Source organism: Pongo pygmaeus, chromosome 11, assembly GCF_028885625.2.
Source record: "Pongo pygmaeus isolate AG05252 chromosome 11, NHGRI_mPonPyg2-v2.0_pri, whole genome shotgun sequence".
Lineage (NCBI taxonomy): Eukaryota > Metazoa > Chordata > Mammalia > Primates > Hominidae > Pongo > Pongo pygmaeus.
In genome coordinates this window covers 20,596,795-20,613,582 of record NC_072384.2, presented here as the reverse complement: position 1 = coordinate 20,613,582, position 16,788 = coordinate 20,596,795, and the positions used below count along the sequence as shown (strand labels likewise).

General features: G+C 39.7%; 1 protein-coding gene across 1 annotated transcript in view; it reads left to right on the top strand.

Annotated features, from left to right (window-relative positions):
• Positions 1-16,788, top strand: part of CNTNAP5 (contactin associated protein family member 5) — an 874,937-nt gene that overhangs the window by 378,938 nt on the left and 479,211 nt on the right. The window contains exon 5 of the mRNA XM_054478744.1: positions 12,651-12,854. Coding sequence (XP_054334719.1) covers positions 12,651-12,854 — 204 coding nt within the window. The remainder of the gene's footprint in view (positions 1-12,650; positions 12,855-16,788) is intronic.

The window sequence follows — 16,788 nt, the reverse complement described above, 5'->3', positions numbered from 1 at the left end:
TTAGTGGTGCCCTCAGCAACCTGCTCTTCGGTAACACTCCTCCCCATCTCAGTAAACAGCAGCACTCTCCATCCACTTGCCTATGCAAAACTCTGGGAAGCAGCCTTTGTTCTTCCTTCTCTATAACTTCAAGTCCTGCGCAACTTATCTACAGCTCACAGTAACTCTATCAGTTGCTTCTTCCAAAAGGTATATTAAATCCATGTACTTCTCCCACCTTTGTGAGTAGAAGCCTCTGTCAGTTCTTACCTGGAGTTGTTAAGTAGCCTCCTGTCTGGAGTTCCTGCTTCCACACTACAATCACCCCAAAACCATCTTTTACACAGTCACCAAAATGTTATTTATAAAGAAGGAATGAAAGCATAGCATTCCCCTTCTTGATTCATGTGAAATAAAATTGAGATTTCTTACTGGCAAGTAAAAGTCCTTGTTGAACGATTGTTCTCAGAATTTATAGGGTTGACTCCTTCTGCCAATGTGATTCTTAATTATAATGTCACCTCCTCAGAGAAGTCCCCCCGACTGTTCTTCTAAAGTCATCTGCCTTCCTTCTTGTGCACCCACCATTAGCCCATGATTATACGCCCATGGATATGTGATGTGCTGTCATTTACTTTGTGGTGTCGGCCACAACCCAGAATCTCATTGGCTGGGTTTGCTTACTTCTGTTGTGTCTGCCTACTCTAGTACCTGCACAGGAAAAAGTGCCATGAGACTAGGCACCTTGTCTACTAAAAGCCAGCACTTAATTGGCACAAAAAGACAGTCAGTATTTGCTGAATGGGTACATAGATATATCAATCCAGCCTCATTCTCTCAGCATAGGCAACCAGGTACATCTGGAATTACTTGATTTTAATAAATCTGTTGTAGTTTCTAAGGAATTACTTTTGTTTCTATGGGCTTAAGAATTTTTTCAAAAGTTTAGTTGAGTATGTTGCTAAAGATTGGTAGAATTCTTATAGCTCTATATTTTCTTCAGACTTAACTCTCTACATTTTGGAAAAATTAACATATTTCTTCTACTAATTTATTCATTCAGTAGATACCATTTATTTAGCCTTTAAGATATTAGGCATCTTGCAACACTCTAGGAACATCAGAAAAAATAAGACCTTTTTGTGGACTTTACCAGTCTTGTATTTGTACTTTGAAGCACTTCCCTTGTGATTACATGTCATCAGTTAACTGTGTGATTGTCTAACATCTGCTTCCCCTGACTTGACAAGATAGCTTTCCGCAATGCTCTGGATTGTCAACATTGCCAAATGTTGGAACCTGAAATTCTCTTGGAGAGAACACACCCTAATGAATCTTCTAATACCCAGATAATTTTTTTATTCACAAAATCAAAGTTAGCAACCTATGATTCCTGAGCATATTCAGCTCCACGTACAGAGTTTAGCTGTTGACCGGGCTAGCATGCTTCCAATCCTCTATCCCTTACCTGTGTTCTCAGACCTAGTTCTACATAAGAATCACCTTGGGACATATATGCTTTTAACATACCTACTCTGGCTGCACTTCAATTAGATCATAATCTCCGGGTAGGGTCTCCAGTGCTTGTATAAGCATTTTGTTGTTGTTGGTTCTAGGCAAGCGTGATGAGGAACCCAGAATTTAAAGCCGTTATCTCAAACATCACTTCATTCTTAGTCTGCACTGTCATTTCCATGTCTGTGATTGCTAATCCTAAGGATTTTAAATGAAATCTGAAAACTTGAGAAGTCAGTATAATGTTAAATATATGGGCTCTGAATTCAAACCACCAAACATAGAAACTTGACTTCACCACCTACTAGTTGGGTAATCTTGGGCAATCTTGGGTCCTCTGTGGACACCAGTTTTCTTTCCTATGAAAATAAAGGTAATAATAGTGTTGCTTCAAGCAAGTAATTGTATGAAATAGTGCTTTGCATAATGTAAGCACCCAAAAAGTGTTAGTTATGAGCATCGTTACCTTCGTCAGATATTTAGGCTGCTCACCAAACTTCCCTATATATTTTTTTCCCATTCTTATTCAGGACCACATCTCATCTGTATCTCCAAGGAAGGTCAGCTTTTTTATATACCAGATACCAAAGGGTTTCAGCACCTTCGTCAGGCCATCTGGGGTCTAGGCTACCTGAAGTTCTGTCTGGGGACTTCCATTTGAAATTCTTTAAATATGGGAAGCTAATTAACTTTAAAAAACATTATAAATTCTGATAAAGTATAATGATCTGTCAGGCCTCCCAGTCTCATTATGAATTACAAACATCATTTTATACTTCAGGTCGCCTCCGTTCCACACAAGACCTTGCTCCTATTTGGTTAATTACTCGCAAGTGGTATCATCCAAAATTCATCACCCTCAGAGCTGAAGTCATATTCTCCTTCCCCAGATAAATACTCTTGTCATTCCAGCTTCAGCTGCCCTCTTTGTTGCTGTTCTCATCATCTGGGGTCATTTGTCATACATGGTAGGGGCCATACAGTTGTAAATCTCACCTCTGACATGCTAAGGCCCATACAGCCCTATCATGGGGAACTTCAGAAGGCACAGTTTACAGCTCTGTCAGCCCTCCAAGTGGGAGGGACAGGATGGCAGCAGTCAGACCTGGGGCATTGGCAGTCCAATGTGAACTTTGATTCCCACTTTGTAAATCATAGCATTTTTAAGAGTTGGAAAAATCTCCAAGACGCCAGATTCATTGCAGTCCCCTCATTAGATTTGAGAATAAATGAAATTTCCTACCCTTCTTTCTCTTAGTTCCTATAGTAATGACTGAAAAATATCTTCTATGAAGAGAAAAATGTACACACATACATGGAATAACAACACTAAAATAAAAGACACAGTGATCTTCCATCTTAAATCAATGACTTCTTTATAACTTTTCTGACTGGTTGAGGATCTGAAGACTCCTTCAACAGTCAACAAACATTACCCAGTAGGCTCCCTCTGCTAGGCTTCAGAGATACAAAAATAAATAAGACAATCCTTGCCCTTTACGAACTCACAGATTTTCAGAAGCTACAAAAGGTAGATAAACAAATGCTCATAAATATGGAGGTTTAGGAAACCAAGTCTTTGGCAAGGCTTGCAAAGGAGAAAAAAAATACACAGCTAACACTGTTTCCTGATGAATTAATGCCCTGCTGCTGAGTATGTGATTTGACTGATGATATTGCTGTGATTCCTGTGACCCATATGCTAATGGCAGTGATTTTAAAGGAAACCTTAAAAGGGAAAAATGACCAAGTAGTTGGATCAACCACTTTACGCAGCAGTAGGTTTCCACAAAAATGCCAAGGCCTTGCCTCCTATAATTTGTTTTGCATTTACTCCCTGTTGAAGTGGTTACTGGAGTGATTGACCGTGACTCCCCTCTGCCTCCTAGCACTAAGTGGCTTAGTCTGTGCCCAGGTAGAATCATTAACAAAGACTGTTCACCTTCCCTTAAACATAAAACTATACTAAATCTTTTTATTAAAAAACAGGTCAACTACTGTAAGGGAGAAAAATAATAACTATCATCTCTAATTTTGACATTGTTATTTAAATGACTCTCATTGTATGAACATCCTTTTAGTGGGCAATTGTGTCAACACTGTGGCTTAAGACTACTGATGACGGTAGAAGTCAGGAAGCAGCTTGTCATTGCAGGATGCTGCTGCCACAACACGGGTTGATCATTCCTTTCCTTCTGTGAGTTTGTGACTAAGATTTCTGAAACCTCATCCCTGTAGTGAAATCTTTTGCTAACCTGTCTATACCTTAGTGGAGTGATCACTGTCTTCTCACTGCCCACCATGCACCTCTTACTTAGGTGACCATATGTCCCAGCTTGCTCCTTAGAGTTCTATTCCATGCTTGTCACCCCATTTCATTATTTATAGCTCCCCTTTTCAATCCCACAAGTCCTCATTAGGGTAATAAGTTGTAGGGACCACCATGATGCTTTCCTGTACCACATCTTAACGTGACAGTGATGCATTTGCTATGTCCCTGTTAGGGTGTTTGAGTTCCTGGGTGGCATGGCTCAGTCTTTGTTGTCTTTGTATCTCAGAGCTCAGTACAGTGACCAGAAGGAGTACAGAATATGCTTAATACCTGTACTAAGGTATTAAGGGAGTAATTTGGGAGTAACAAATAAAATGATATCTACTATGGGACTTCCCTAAAATGAGTACATTATTCTTGTGTAATCTTTGTCATTATTCAACAGTCCAGTTGAACTACAAATATTAAGTGCATCCTGAAAGACATCTACACATCTGAAATATCTAAAAACAAAACGAAACAAAACAAAAAAAACCTAAGCATTTTGAGAACGCGAGTCTCACTGTCAGAGCTAGAATGTATTTCTGCTAAGGTCATGACTGGAATTCAGAGTTTTGATTTTTTTTTACTATGATTGTTTTCATGTTTTCTTCTTGAAACACATCCTGTTTTTTCATGTGCTTTCATGCATAGGAATGTCAGAAATTTTGAAAGAAAAGCTATGTTAGGAGTTGTCACAGTTAGCTTTGGAAACTTTCATCACTTTCATAGTTCATCTGAGGTGATCAGAGTTACTGATAAGGCCTGGCAGTCACAGAAATGGTGGAGGAATCTGTGCAAATTTGAGCTGCTGTGGAAACCTTGGTGGTTTGTGGATTGCTAGCCAAAGCCCTCGAGTCTTCAGTGCAAGAGTGTGGTCTGAATAATAATCATTTTTCTTATATAATGTATCATGACATAAGCTTCAAAATGTAATTGTATTGAAAATCATGTTTACTGTGAACAACTGAAGAGTCCAAGTGGGACTGATTGTCTCAGGGTGAATCGATAGTTTCTCCTGTCAATGTGGAGCTTCGGCTTTCTGGCCCATGAGGAAGCTGACTCCTTGTCCCTGGCCACTCAGGAGCCCAGCTGGCCCACTTGGGGATTCAAGCTTGGAACTTCTATTCAGTGAAGCCCTTTTTTTAGCTGGTTTGTTGACAAGCTACCAACATCCATCAAATATGCCAGCATATGCCTCCGGAACTCTGTCTTTCTCAGAAAACAAGCTGTGACAGCCAGGTCAGCAATTATGGGCCCAGTGGGAAGTCGGCCAGTGCTGGCATTCTCAGTACTCCAGGTTGGGGGAGCGCATGCTGGCACTGTCTTGACCCAAAAGGAGAGGTTGTGCACTGTAGAGCCTGCCTTCATTCTAAGTACTCTGGAGCATAACTGGCCTCTCCTTCATATTCTAGAGAAGCCTGCCAATGTATCATCATCTTAACAAACCACGAATTGAATTGAATTGAATAAGTTTGTAATAATAGGATCTTAAAAATCGATTTTGAAAAAAGGGGAAGAAATTGTCCACTCCAGGAAGTAAATATCTAACAGCTGTGTTCTGGGTCACTGGCATGGTAGATAAAATAGAGAACTCTGAGGAACCGATATCAGGTATTAATATGAAGGAAAACATTCCACAAGGACCACATTAGGGTTTTACTACCTTGGCAAGGCACAATACAATTGGGTAATGGGGGTAGGTAGCCAGGATTAGAATGCAGGCTGACCATGCAAGTAATCTGATGCATTTTCTAAAACACAAAGAGCTCTTTCTAAAAACCCAAATCAATCATACATTTTCCCTACTTTAAATGATTTAGTAGTTATTTCTCCGTTGATATCAGGGTCACAGTGAAACCCGTATTATTTTATTTTATTTTTTTATTGTTATTTATTTATTTATTTATTTTTGAGACAGAGTTTCCCTCTGTCACCCGGGCTGAAGTGCAGTGACACAATCTTGGCTCACTCCAACCTCTGCCTCCCGGGTTCAAGCAATTCTCCTGCCTCAGCCTCCCGAGTAGCTGGGATTACAGGAGCCCACAACCACGCCCGGCTAATTTTTGTATTTTTAGTAGAGACGGGGTTTCACAATGCTGGTCAGGCTGGTTTCGAACTCCTGACCTCAGGTGATCTGCCTGCCTCAGCCTCCCAAAGTGTTGGGATTACAGGCGTGAGCCACTGCGCCCGGCCAAACCCATATTATTTTATTTTTAATTTGACTCTCCATCATGAGACTTCCTACTCTAGTTCCGACCTGTTGAATCCCCACTGCACTTGTTACCGTACACTTGAGCACAGAGCTCTTCAAACCTCCTCAAGAAGAGCAGCTACTGAGAAGGCTCCTTAACACACCACTTGCTGGGTCCCACACCCAGTTTTTTATTCCTTAGGTCTGCAGTGAGGTCTTACATTCTGTACTTTAACAAGCTCCTTGGTGACCTCAATGCTGTTGGTCCACAGGGTATGGTTCCCTTCAGCAAGTCTGATTCCTGATAGATCCTAGATGGGACCCTGCACTTTGTCTCTCTTCTCCTTGCCTTGAGCTTGCAGCTCCTTCCTTCTGGTGGGACTGCCCTTCCCACTTCCACTCCCTCCTTCTATTCTCCTATTCCCACCACACCCCCACTTCACCAGCCTGACTGCCTCTTATGTCTCAGGACTCTGGAGAAACATTGACCCTGACTGGACACCCTCCTAACCCTCTGCCCTTCCCTGCAGAGAGAGTTCAGTGCTCCCTCAGCACACAGTGCTCACCTCCTTCCAATGGATGTAGAATTGTGTGCTTGCTCTCTCCAGCTTAGTCCTTGAGAGCAGGGACCTCTGTAGAGCTTGAACACAAGAATGCATGAGTGAAGGAAAACCACAAAAACAAAAAAGGATAGAGGGTTTGAGCTTCTGGAAGATGGTGGGGATAGAGAGGGCATTGTACCTCTACCATAACGAAGCCTCCCAGGTGTGTACATGGTTCCCCTGCTCTCCCAGAAAGGGAGCAAGTGAAGGAGCAAGTGCAGAAGAGCAGGGACCCCAGGGAAATTCAGAGCAACATTTAAGGAAAAGAAAACTTCTTATTTAACATCATCCTTCCCTTCTTTAAATCAGCAATCAGCATTTTTTTTTTTTTTTGAGCTTTGGTTTTCCCACTTTACAAATGGGGAAAAATATGGACCTTTCAGGGCTACTAAGAACATTACATTAGGTAATGTGTGCTAATTAGTTCCTTTTCACTAATGGATTCAGAGAAAGAAATGTCCACAAGTGAGTTAGAGAAGTTGTGATAGAGAATATGGGAGACATATTCAGTTTTATGTTTTTGGTACCTTTAAAACTAAATCTGAAGTGATCACACATTTCCCATCTGCCATAAAGAGCCCATGTCTACCCTTTTTACTCCTTTCTACACACTTTCTTTTTTTCCTTTTAGAAGAGAATCTGCCAAGATGCTTGTACAACACAAATAAAGATTTTGATTTCTATAACCAGACCCCATGCAGCAAATTAAGTTCCAAAGAGATATCCAGAAAAAGTGGTTATGATACTACCTCATGAGGAAAAAGCAGCACATAATAGTTAATCTTTTATTAACAGCAACCTTATAACCATGTGGGTCTTTATTATTATCATTTTAAATCTGCTTTTCCAAGTGAAGTTGGGAGTGCTGAGTATTCTTGAAACTCATCCTGTTTTTTTTTTCATGTGCTATCATGCATAGGAATGTCAGAAATTTTGAAAGAAAAGCTATGTTAGGAGTTGTCACAGTTAGCTTTGGAAGCTGATTCTAAGTTAGTGTACATGCTAAATCCTAAAGAAAGTGTTGAAAAAAATCAAGCAATGGTATAAAAAGCATTAACTATATTAAATAAATTAAAATAGTACATTATAAAATACTCAATACTAGTGTCCGGGAAGGAGTATGAAGTATTCAGTTGGGGAAACTTTTAATCCTTCTTTGAAAGTTTTGAAAACCTGTTTCTCTGGGAAATGGCTGGAGCCTGTTGTGTGCAATGTAATTAATATTGCAGAGGTGCAGACTGTTTGGCTGAAATCTCTGAGAACAGCAAAGTGTAGCTCTTATTAGCTACTGGTGGTGGTCGGAGGAAAGCTCCCGCACCCCCACAAAGCTAGTTCCGTGCTTACTAAAGGCCATGCATCCTCTCTGCACCAATAAGCATGTGTGAGTCACGCACGGATCACAGCTCCAGTGGCTGAGCATGGCCTGCAGAAGAAACTAACTCTCCCAGTATGGATGGTAAGCTGGCTCTGAATAATGAAATAGATGATGCGGCAGGAACTCAAGGGAGAGTTGGGCAGCATCACACTCGGGCATAGGCACCTCGATGGGTCACAGCTCATTTCACAAGTGGTTCTGGATGGCATACCCTTCCGGGTCCATTGCGAGGCTCTGAATTTATGTGGCAAACAGTGTACATCTGGCCCTTGTCCTCATGAAATGCGCTGATGTGTTGGACAACTGGACTATAAACCACTGAGAAAACAGATGATCATCTAATCCAATTGCGAGGTGCATTATGAAGGGAATGGCAAGGTGCTTAGAGGGAGACTAACAGGGATGGAGGACCCCTTAGAAAAAGGGCCGGGTGTGAACCGACAGATGAGCTGAGCATCATGGTCCGAGTGGGCAGAGCATGGGAAAGAGCTCAGTGGACTCAGCATTGGTGGGTCAGACAGGGTAGGTTTGAATCCTGGCCCTCGCATTTGCTCACTATATATCTCTTCGTCTCTTTGTGCCGTGTTTTTCTTATTTGTAAAGTGGGAATAATAATAGTATTTTCCTCAAAGGTTAATTGATGTGATTAAATTAGTTATTGTGCAAAAAAACATTTAGAGAATTGCAGGGCTTATGATGTGGGCTCCACACACGTTATCCTAGCCCCACACATACATGCATATGCACATACACTAAAATCACAGCATGCCTGGAGCAGTGTGAGGGTTGAAGAAAGGAACAGAGGATGAGGTGGGAGAGGTGAACAGAGCAGGATCATGTGGGGTCCTGGAGACTGAAATTAATTCTCAGGGCAAAGGAAGTTCAATGAAATACTTTAGCAATGCTGAGGTGTGATGTTTCTTATGCTTTTTAACGTTAAAAACTGTGTCAGGTGAAGGTAGCAAAAGTGAAATCTGGGAGGCAGTTCTGAAACTATTAATAGAAAATGGAAAGCAGGTAATGACGATGAGGGCATGAGTGCACGCCTACTCAGTGTGATGTGAAGGCTACCGAATCCCAAACCCAAACAGAATTTTTTCACACCAAGTTCTTGATAGCATCTTTATGCCATGCTTGAAAATCTTCACTACTGAGTACTTTCTTTCTATAAATAAGGAAATGTGGGGATAAAATGTTGTTGAATGCCTTTGTATTTTCAGGTCTGAGATTGTGCAATTTTCACAATGACTTTGAAGGTAGGATCCTGTAAGCCCCATCATACAGATAGGAGAACTGGAGCTCAGAGAAATCAAGAAAGTTGCTTCAACCAACCCCTGCCCCCAGGTAGTAAGGAGCAAAACCAGAACTGAAACCCAGCTCTGTTAGACTTGTTCTACTGATTGGCTTAGTTTTCTCTAGGTCTCATGACAACCTGGAGATGTGTTTTCTTAAGAGATAACCTATGTCCCTTTGCCATCAACATTTGTATCCTCAGTTAAGTCACTAGACTAGCCAGACATTGGAGGGAATGGAATGCAGATCATAGTAACGATGATGAATGGAGAGGGAGGTGAGTGAGTGAGTGGACTGGAGAAAAGAAAACATTTGGAATTCATTACTTGACCCAAGAACTCAGGCCTGCATAAGGGGTCCTGGCAGCCAAGTACACTGGAGTATATGACATTATAAAATGAAGAGGGATGGGGGAAATAGCAACATAATGAATATTTATATTTACATAAATTTCTCCATAACCATTGCCTGGACAAAAAAGTGTCAAAGATATATATATATATATATATATATATATATATATATATATATATAAATAAAATTCTTTATATAAATATTATATATAATTTCTTTATATAAATATAAATAAATATTAATAAATAAAATTTAATAAATATTATATGTGAAATTTCTTTATATAAATATTAATCCAAATTCTCTCACTGCATTCTTACAATCAGTTTTAAGTGTAATTGAATACATTGTTATGCACCATTTTACAAGGATGGAAAGTGAGGCCCTTAGTTTTGATGTAAACTTAACCCCAGTCAGACACTTGGTAAGTAGTAGAGCTGCTCTATAGGGGGCTCCTCTCCTTAGTTTAATGTCTTTACCAGGGAACCAAAGGCGAATTTCCTCCATGTGGTTTTACTTCACCACACATGGGACCCCACCTGCCATGTTCAGGCTCTGTGCTCAGTGCTGGTGCTGGCTGGGAGATGAAGAGTATAGTGGTGGTATGAGTGAGTGGACATGGTATATACAATTTGTGGATGGTGACTCTCACATGGCATGTGATAGCAAAAACAGAGGGGTGTACCCAGTGCTAGAGAAACCCAAATTTCAGATGCAATATCTGTCTATGGGGGTGGGACAAATGCATCCAGGAATAATGATGGAATTGAGTTACTGCTTCAAAAACACACCACATGCAGTATGTCTCAGCATGCAAGAAATGCCTCACTGGGAACTAGAGATCTTTCTACCCCTTCTCCATCATGCCGGCCTCCTGCAGTACTGAGACGCACCAAACATTCTCATGCCTCTGTTCTCCCTCCTGGAGACACTGGGTCCCTCCTTTCCCTGGGGTAACTCCTACATATTGTTAAAGGCCAATATACCACTCACTTTCTCTAAGAAACCCTGTCTGAATCTACCCCCTTTGAACTGAATCAGTTCAGTGAGCATTACTGTGAGCATTAATGTCTGCATTTGCCATTAGAACCTCTGTGGGACACTGTGTGGTCCTTCTACTCACTGCTGGGCGCTACAGGGGCTACCTAGGACACAATTTCTACTCCACAATCTGGTACAGTGGCAGAGTAGAAGTAATCAGAAGAGAATATTAATATTGTGTACATTGTGATGTATGCACTCCGCACACACTAATTTCAACTAGAGTGTGAGAAGCCAAAACATGACAGAACAAGACGCTTGGGGCTACTTTGGCATCCCTGGGCAGTAAACATCTGAATCAAAATTGAAAAAGCATCATTTGGGGTAAGAAGGTAGAGTGCCAACCAATAGAGTGGCCTAGATAGGAACTAAAGGATTCTTGTTATTTCAATTACTACTAATACCTCTCCTATCTATTACTGATTTAACACAAATAATGTGCCATGCACAATGAGTTCACATTGATGTGTCGTCACTTTGTAAGTCTTAGCACATGTACTTTTCAAAGCAGTTTTCTCTAATGGAGATAATTATCTTCATCCTATAAATAATACAATCACCTTAGACCAAGGTGACCCAACTAACAAACTATGGCCACCACAGTTTAGAATCCATTGTCTTATCTATATCAAAGTCCTCACTATTCCATGAGTGGTGGCAGCTGTTGGTCTGTGGCCCCACTTTGGTCTGGGTGGAATCCTAGTTGAGATATCAGTCATAAGTGCATTGATGAGGTAGGGAGGGGAGGTGCTGAGAAAGGTGGACATTTGTGAAAGTCTCTTTGTATATGGACAGTTTCTTTTTAAAGTCTAGGTTTCCATCAGCAACCTTTTGGTTAGGACACTATTCTGTATAAATAAATTGTGAAATTGGGTTTTAAAACTAATTATAGAAAAGTATTATTTCATTTTCCTTTTCATTTCAGAACCTCAGATTCACAAAGAATGTTTCTAGATCCTTGGAAAAAAATTATCATTGTATACACTCAGGCTGAGGATTTTAATTACATGCTAAATAATAGAAAGATTGAGTTTTCTTGGGTACTCAATTTTAAATAGAAAATCCCACCCCCTCCACATAATCACCACAATCCCACCCACAGAACATGGTATATAATGAATCAGTTTCAATTTATAATTAAACAGTCTTACATGTTTTTCTACAATAAAAGCTCATTATAAAAGTTTTTTTTAATTAAAAAAATAGAAAAAAAACTGCAAAAATAACCTAGAACAACACATTCCAAATAGAATCTTTATTAGATTTTTGGCGTAATTTGTCAGATATGTTTACACATGCCTGTTACATAAGTTTACCTAAATCATGGTTACTTGACCTTCACTTTGTTTTGCTTTGACAATAAGGAATTGAATGTTTTGCATAAAAACACTAAAATGATAAATATCACCAGCACAGATAAGGTAGTAATACATTTGCCCTCTTTGTTCAAATAACAAGTCTTCTTTTGCTGAGTATTTTTTTCCACTGAACCTAGTAGAAGCCTCAGAATCCTTCTCAACACAGACTTCTAGGGAGACAGTACTATGTGGAGTTGGCATCATAATTATATCTATTTTTCATCCCTAACGTTGTGTCTGAGATAAGGAGATCAAGTGGTTCTGACTGTCAGGAAGACAAATCAAGAGAGATTATTCTAAGCCATCTGACATAGTAAGCCAGACGTAGGTACTTGCGGTATTCTCACCCTGTCCCCTCCAGCAAAAGCTGACATATCGCTAATGAGAGTGTTTACCTCTAAACTGATGATCAGTTCACTTTGACTCAGTGTGTGGTGATTGCTTGTAAATGAATAATTCCCTTGAGTCTAATTAGGTTGGTTCTAGTCTACATGTTTCCTGTTGAGACTAGACCTGGCAGATCTCAAGAACATTTCTGTGAAGTGGACATGAACTAAGATGGAAAACAGGAACAGCAGTCATGAGAATATGCACTGATTTTTCTTTCCTGCTCCTTCTTTGTTCCCAGAATCAGACGTTGCTGACTTTGATGGCCGAAGCTCACTTCTGTACAGGTTCAATCAGAAGTTGATGAGTACTCTCAAAGATGTGATCTCCCTGAAGTTCAAGAGCATGCAAGGAGATGGGGTCCTGTTCCATGGAGAAGGTCAGCGTGGAGACCACATCACCTTGGAACTCCAGAAGGGGCGGCTCGCCCTACACCTCAACTTGGGTAAGCTCAGACTTCCCCTTCCACTGCCAAGGGAGGGAGAGCTCCTTTACTCCACAGGTCACAGTGTCTGACACTTGCAGTGTATCTGGTGGAAGTCGCTGGAGCACAATATAAGTGATATTGGTGGGGATAGAAATGTTTAAGGCATGTATAGCATTCTTTGACACAATATAATATTGACATGTAGGGAGAGTTGCAAACTCATTGTTATGTATTTATTGATCTAACTACGTATTTATCCATTGAATTCTCTTAGTAACTCAAACTCTAAAAAATCTTTCACAAGTTTAAGTATATGCACATATTATAAGGAGGCTTGCTCAGAATCTATTCTATTAGGTACATATAAGAATGTTAAGTTTCAGAGGGAAAATGATGGAGAAACATTTTGGTTGCTCTGGGTTATTTTGTTGGGGAAGAGGGGATCATATGTGTGAGGTGAAAAATCTAAGTTTCTAGGCATTCCCGTGTCTTTTTAAGGGAAACTCTTTTCTTTAGGTGCCGTCACTGTTCCAGGGTAAGCCCCAAACTCACCAGATTCCATTAAACTTAGTACAGAACGCCCTCCTGCCTCCACACAGTTAGGACATGGCCTCCCACAGTGCGCTGGCGTCCATCAGGGCCTGTCGCACTCCAGGCAGGTCGAGTTCATTGTGACCAACTTCTTATCCCAGAGAAAGAGGAGAGAAGCCCAGCATCCTGTACATTATCAAAGGCACTTCTGAAGGAAGGGTAAGCTGAGTGCAAAAGGCAGGAGCACAGTTCCCAAGGATGCAAACAAAAAAATGCTCTTCTATAGAAAAAAGAAAGAAAGAAAGAGATAAGCTGAAAAAAAACTAAATGGTCATTTTTCATAAGAATGACTCCCTGCCTCCTGTCTGATATTTACTAATATTAAAGGGAGAGAAAGATAGCTATCTTTTTGTCTTCACTATAAAATAGTAAAGAAGGAAAGAAATTGCAAAATGTAATTTGTAACCCTAAGTTGCATGGAAGATTGACAAAAAAACCACAGTTAAATACATTTTAGCAATTAGCTGGAGAGACATAAGAATGAATATTAGTGCCCCAAAACTAAACAATATAGGTCTTTATTTTGAGGCATTTCTGAAGATCTTCTTGGGGCCCCATGGTGACTATAGGCAGGGGTAGCAGAAAGAATCTCTAGATTTCAAAGTTTAACTCAAAATTGACACCTAATATATTAGATATACACACCAAAATACCTTTAAAAGTAGAATCTCACCTAGAAGAGAGTGGTAAAAAAATTTGCTGGTAACCTCATTGGTTGTAATTACCATAACTAAAGAAGCAAGCATCAGAGCTTTCTGAATGTCGGGCATCCAAATATTACACAAACATGCATCAATACATTAACTGGTTTTCAGTTTTCCAGAAAGGAGATCAGATGAATGAAATTGAGCCTCCCAGTTACAAGTGGCTCACACAGCATTGTGTGTTGGGGGTACAGTTACTATTACTTATCAATAGTAAAGCAAGTGTCTTCTACTGATAACATTGTGAAATTTTTCAGTTACTACTATTTAGATTCCCATTTCAGATATGGCATTTCACATCCAAAACTCTGCTCCCACATACAAAATCTAATGTTGTAAACCAGATACATTCATGGTGTGAATGGTAGAAATAACATAGGTGTGGTCACGTAACAAGTTTTCTTTTGATTACAGATGTGCAATCAAACTATGTTTTTTATTTTATTTATTATGTAATTTATTATGGTGAATGTCTTCTGAGCCTCAGTTTCCTTATTTCTATTCTGGGGCTAACGACTTGTCTTGCAGAGTATGGACATGAAAACCAAGAACACTGTAAATACATTTTCTATAGCAATGAGTAAACATGGACAAATGCCAACAATAGAAGCTTCATATTGCTCCTTTATTCAAACAGTATTTGAATACCTCACACTGCACTATGCTGGCTTTTCTGAAAATAAATGGAATATTAAGATAAATAGCACCTACTCCTTGTTATGTTACATAGATGGCAGGATAAGTCTTTCTTCTCAGTTTCCATCTTCTCTATATTTCCAACCATGGTGGTGATTAAGTAAAACCTTACCTGATGGAGGATTAAGTAGTAAGAACATATTTTATCTATATTCTGCATAGTTTTAAGATTTCTTCATCTTTTTCATCTGTCTCTTCAGCTCTTCCCTTTCTATCAGTTTACCACAGTTGAGTGTTTTCTGTACTTACCTGTTTTAAGCAGTCACCTAGGATACTTCTTAAATAGCATAAGTTTCTAGGTTCCTCTTCTAGAGAAACACTGCCACAGATTAGTACTTTAGCCTGTCCTACCTCATTACAGCTAGAAAATCTCTGGAAGCACTAAGCAAAGGGGAGTGGTAATAGCTTTGCTTTGCCCATAATGGGAAATCTATAATGCAGGTTTCATAAGCACCAGAATAACACCTTGTTCACTTCTGTATCTCTAGCCTCTAGGAGAAACTCTTCCTAAAGTAGGTGCTTGAGGCAAATTGAGTACATTAGAGACAGGGTGTTCATCTCAAATTTCATTATTACTGTTGAGCTTGTTCACCTTCAAGCCTGCACTCCTGACTCCTCCATGATCCACCACTCTCTCTGACAATTGGGTATATTTACAGAATATTCACAAGGTGGTAACGTCCAGTCCAATCCTCAAGGAAGACCTATGGCATAAGTATACATTAGCCCCAGTTAACAGATATGAAATAGTAGGCTCAAAGAAGATAAGTTACTTGTCCCATTTACACAGATAGTGATTTGTGTAGCTACTATTACCATCTCCAGATGTTTTACTATTAATTTTATATTACAAAATATATATCAGTTTTAGAAAACCTGAAAATAATATAAAACAAGGAAAAAATCCAAATCCTGCAAGCTGTTTATCTCTTTTATTAACATTTTAGTGTCTTTTAAATATTTATCTTAGTTATTTATATGAATTCTTTAAATATTATTCTAAAATACTGTTGTTTTCCTGTTGTCACATAGCCTCAAAGGGGAAAGAGTTTATAACGTCCATGATCAGGTTTGTTCTTTTAAAAAAATGAATCAGAAAAGCAAGAGAAAGACAGGAGAGGTGAGAGAGACAGAGAGAAAGAGAGGCAGGATTCAAGTTAATGGGTTAAAGAATAGTGCTGGTCAAATAAAGTAGAGAATTTTGGTTTTTCCCTCTCCAGTTTATATGGACGTTTCAGCAGTGTCTCCTTTAGTGATGATTCTTCATCTGCAATGTGCATTCATTTTCTAATCAGTTACTTGCAATTCGGAAATTCAGGCTAAGAGTGAAGAAGTTCAGCACCACGGTCAGGTGCTCAGGATGGTGCTGGGGACATACATAGTGTGCTGTTGTTCTTTTCTAGTGATGCTCTTTGATGAGTATCCAATTTACATTACATAGTTACCCTAACCCTTACTGTGTCTGGCTTGGGTAGAGACAGTTCTATGGCAAAATTGAACTATGTGGTTCCTCTTTGCCTACTTTCTTAGAGTAGAACATAGATATTTTTCCAGAACTACTAAATGGGAAAGACATTTCTTCTTTCAATCCATAAAGGGGTTAGATATGTTTCCTTTCTCACTTTTTACACATCTCATTCAAATTGCCCATGGCAGTCTGCCCTCTGCAGAATTACAATAGTCTGAACCCATTCATGCAGGTAGCGAATCAAAGAGCAGAGATATTATGTGACAAGAGAACTGTTGTAAGAATAAAGAAGACATCAATATTACATGCAGGTCAATCATCCTTACAAGAGCCCAGTGCCTTTTAACTGAGGCAGGATGTTTATGCAATCCCCAATATATACAGCTGTAGCAAAGTGAGACTCAAATGAGACTCCTAGAATAGAACAAACGTCTGAGGAGCACCTGGGGGCCGAGTACAGGGTTCAGGCGCCAAAGCATGTGATTGCATAATC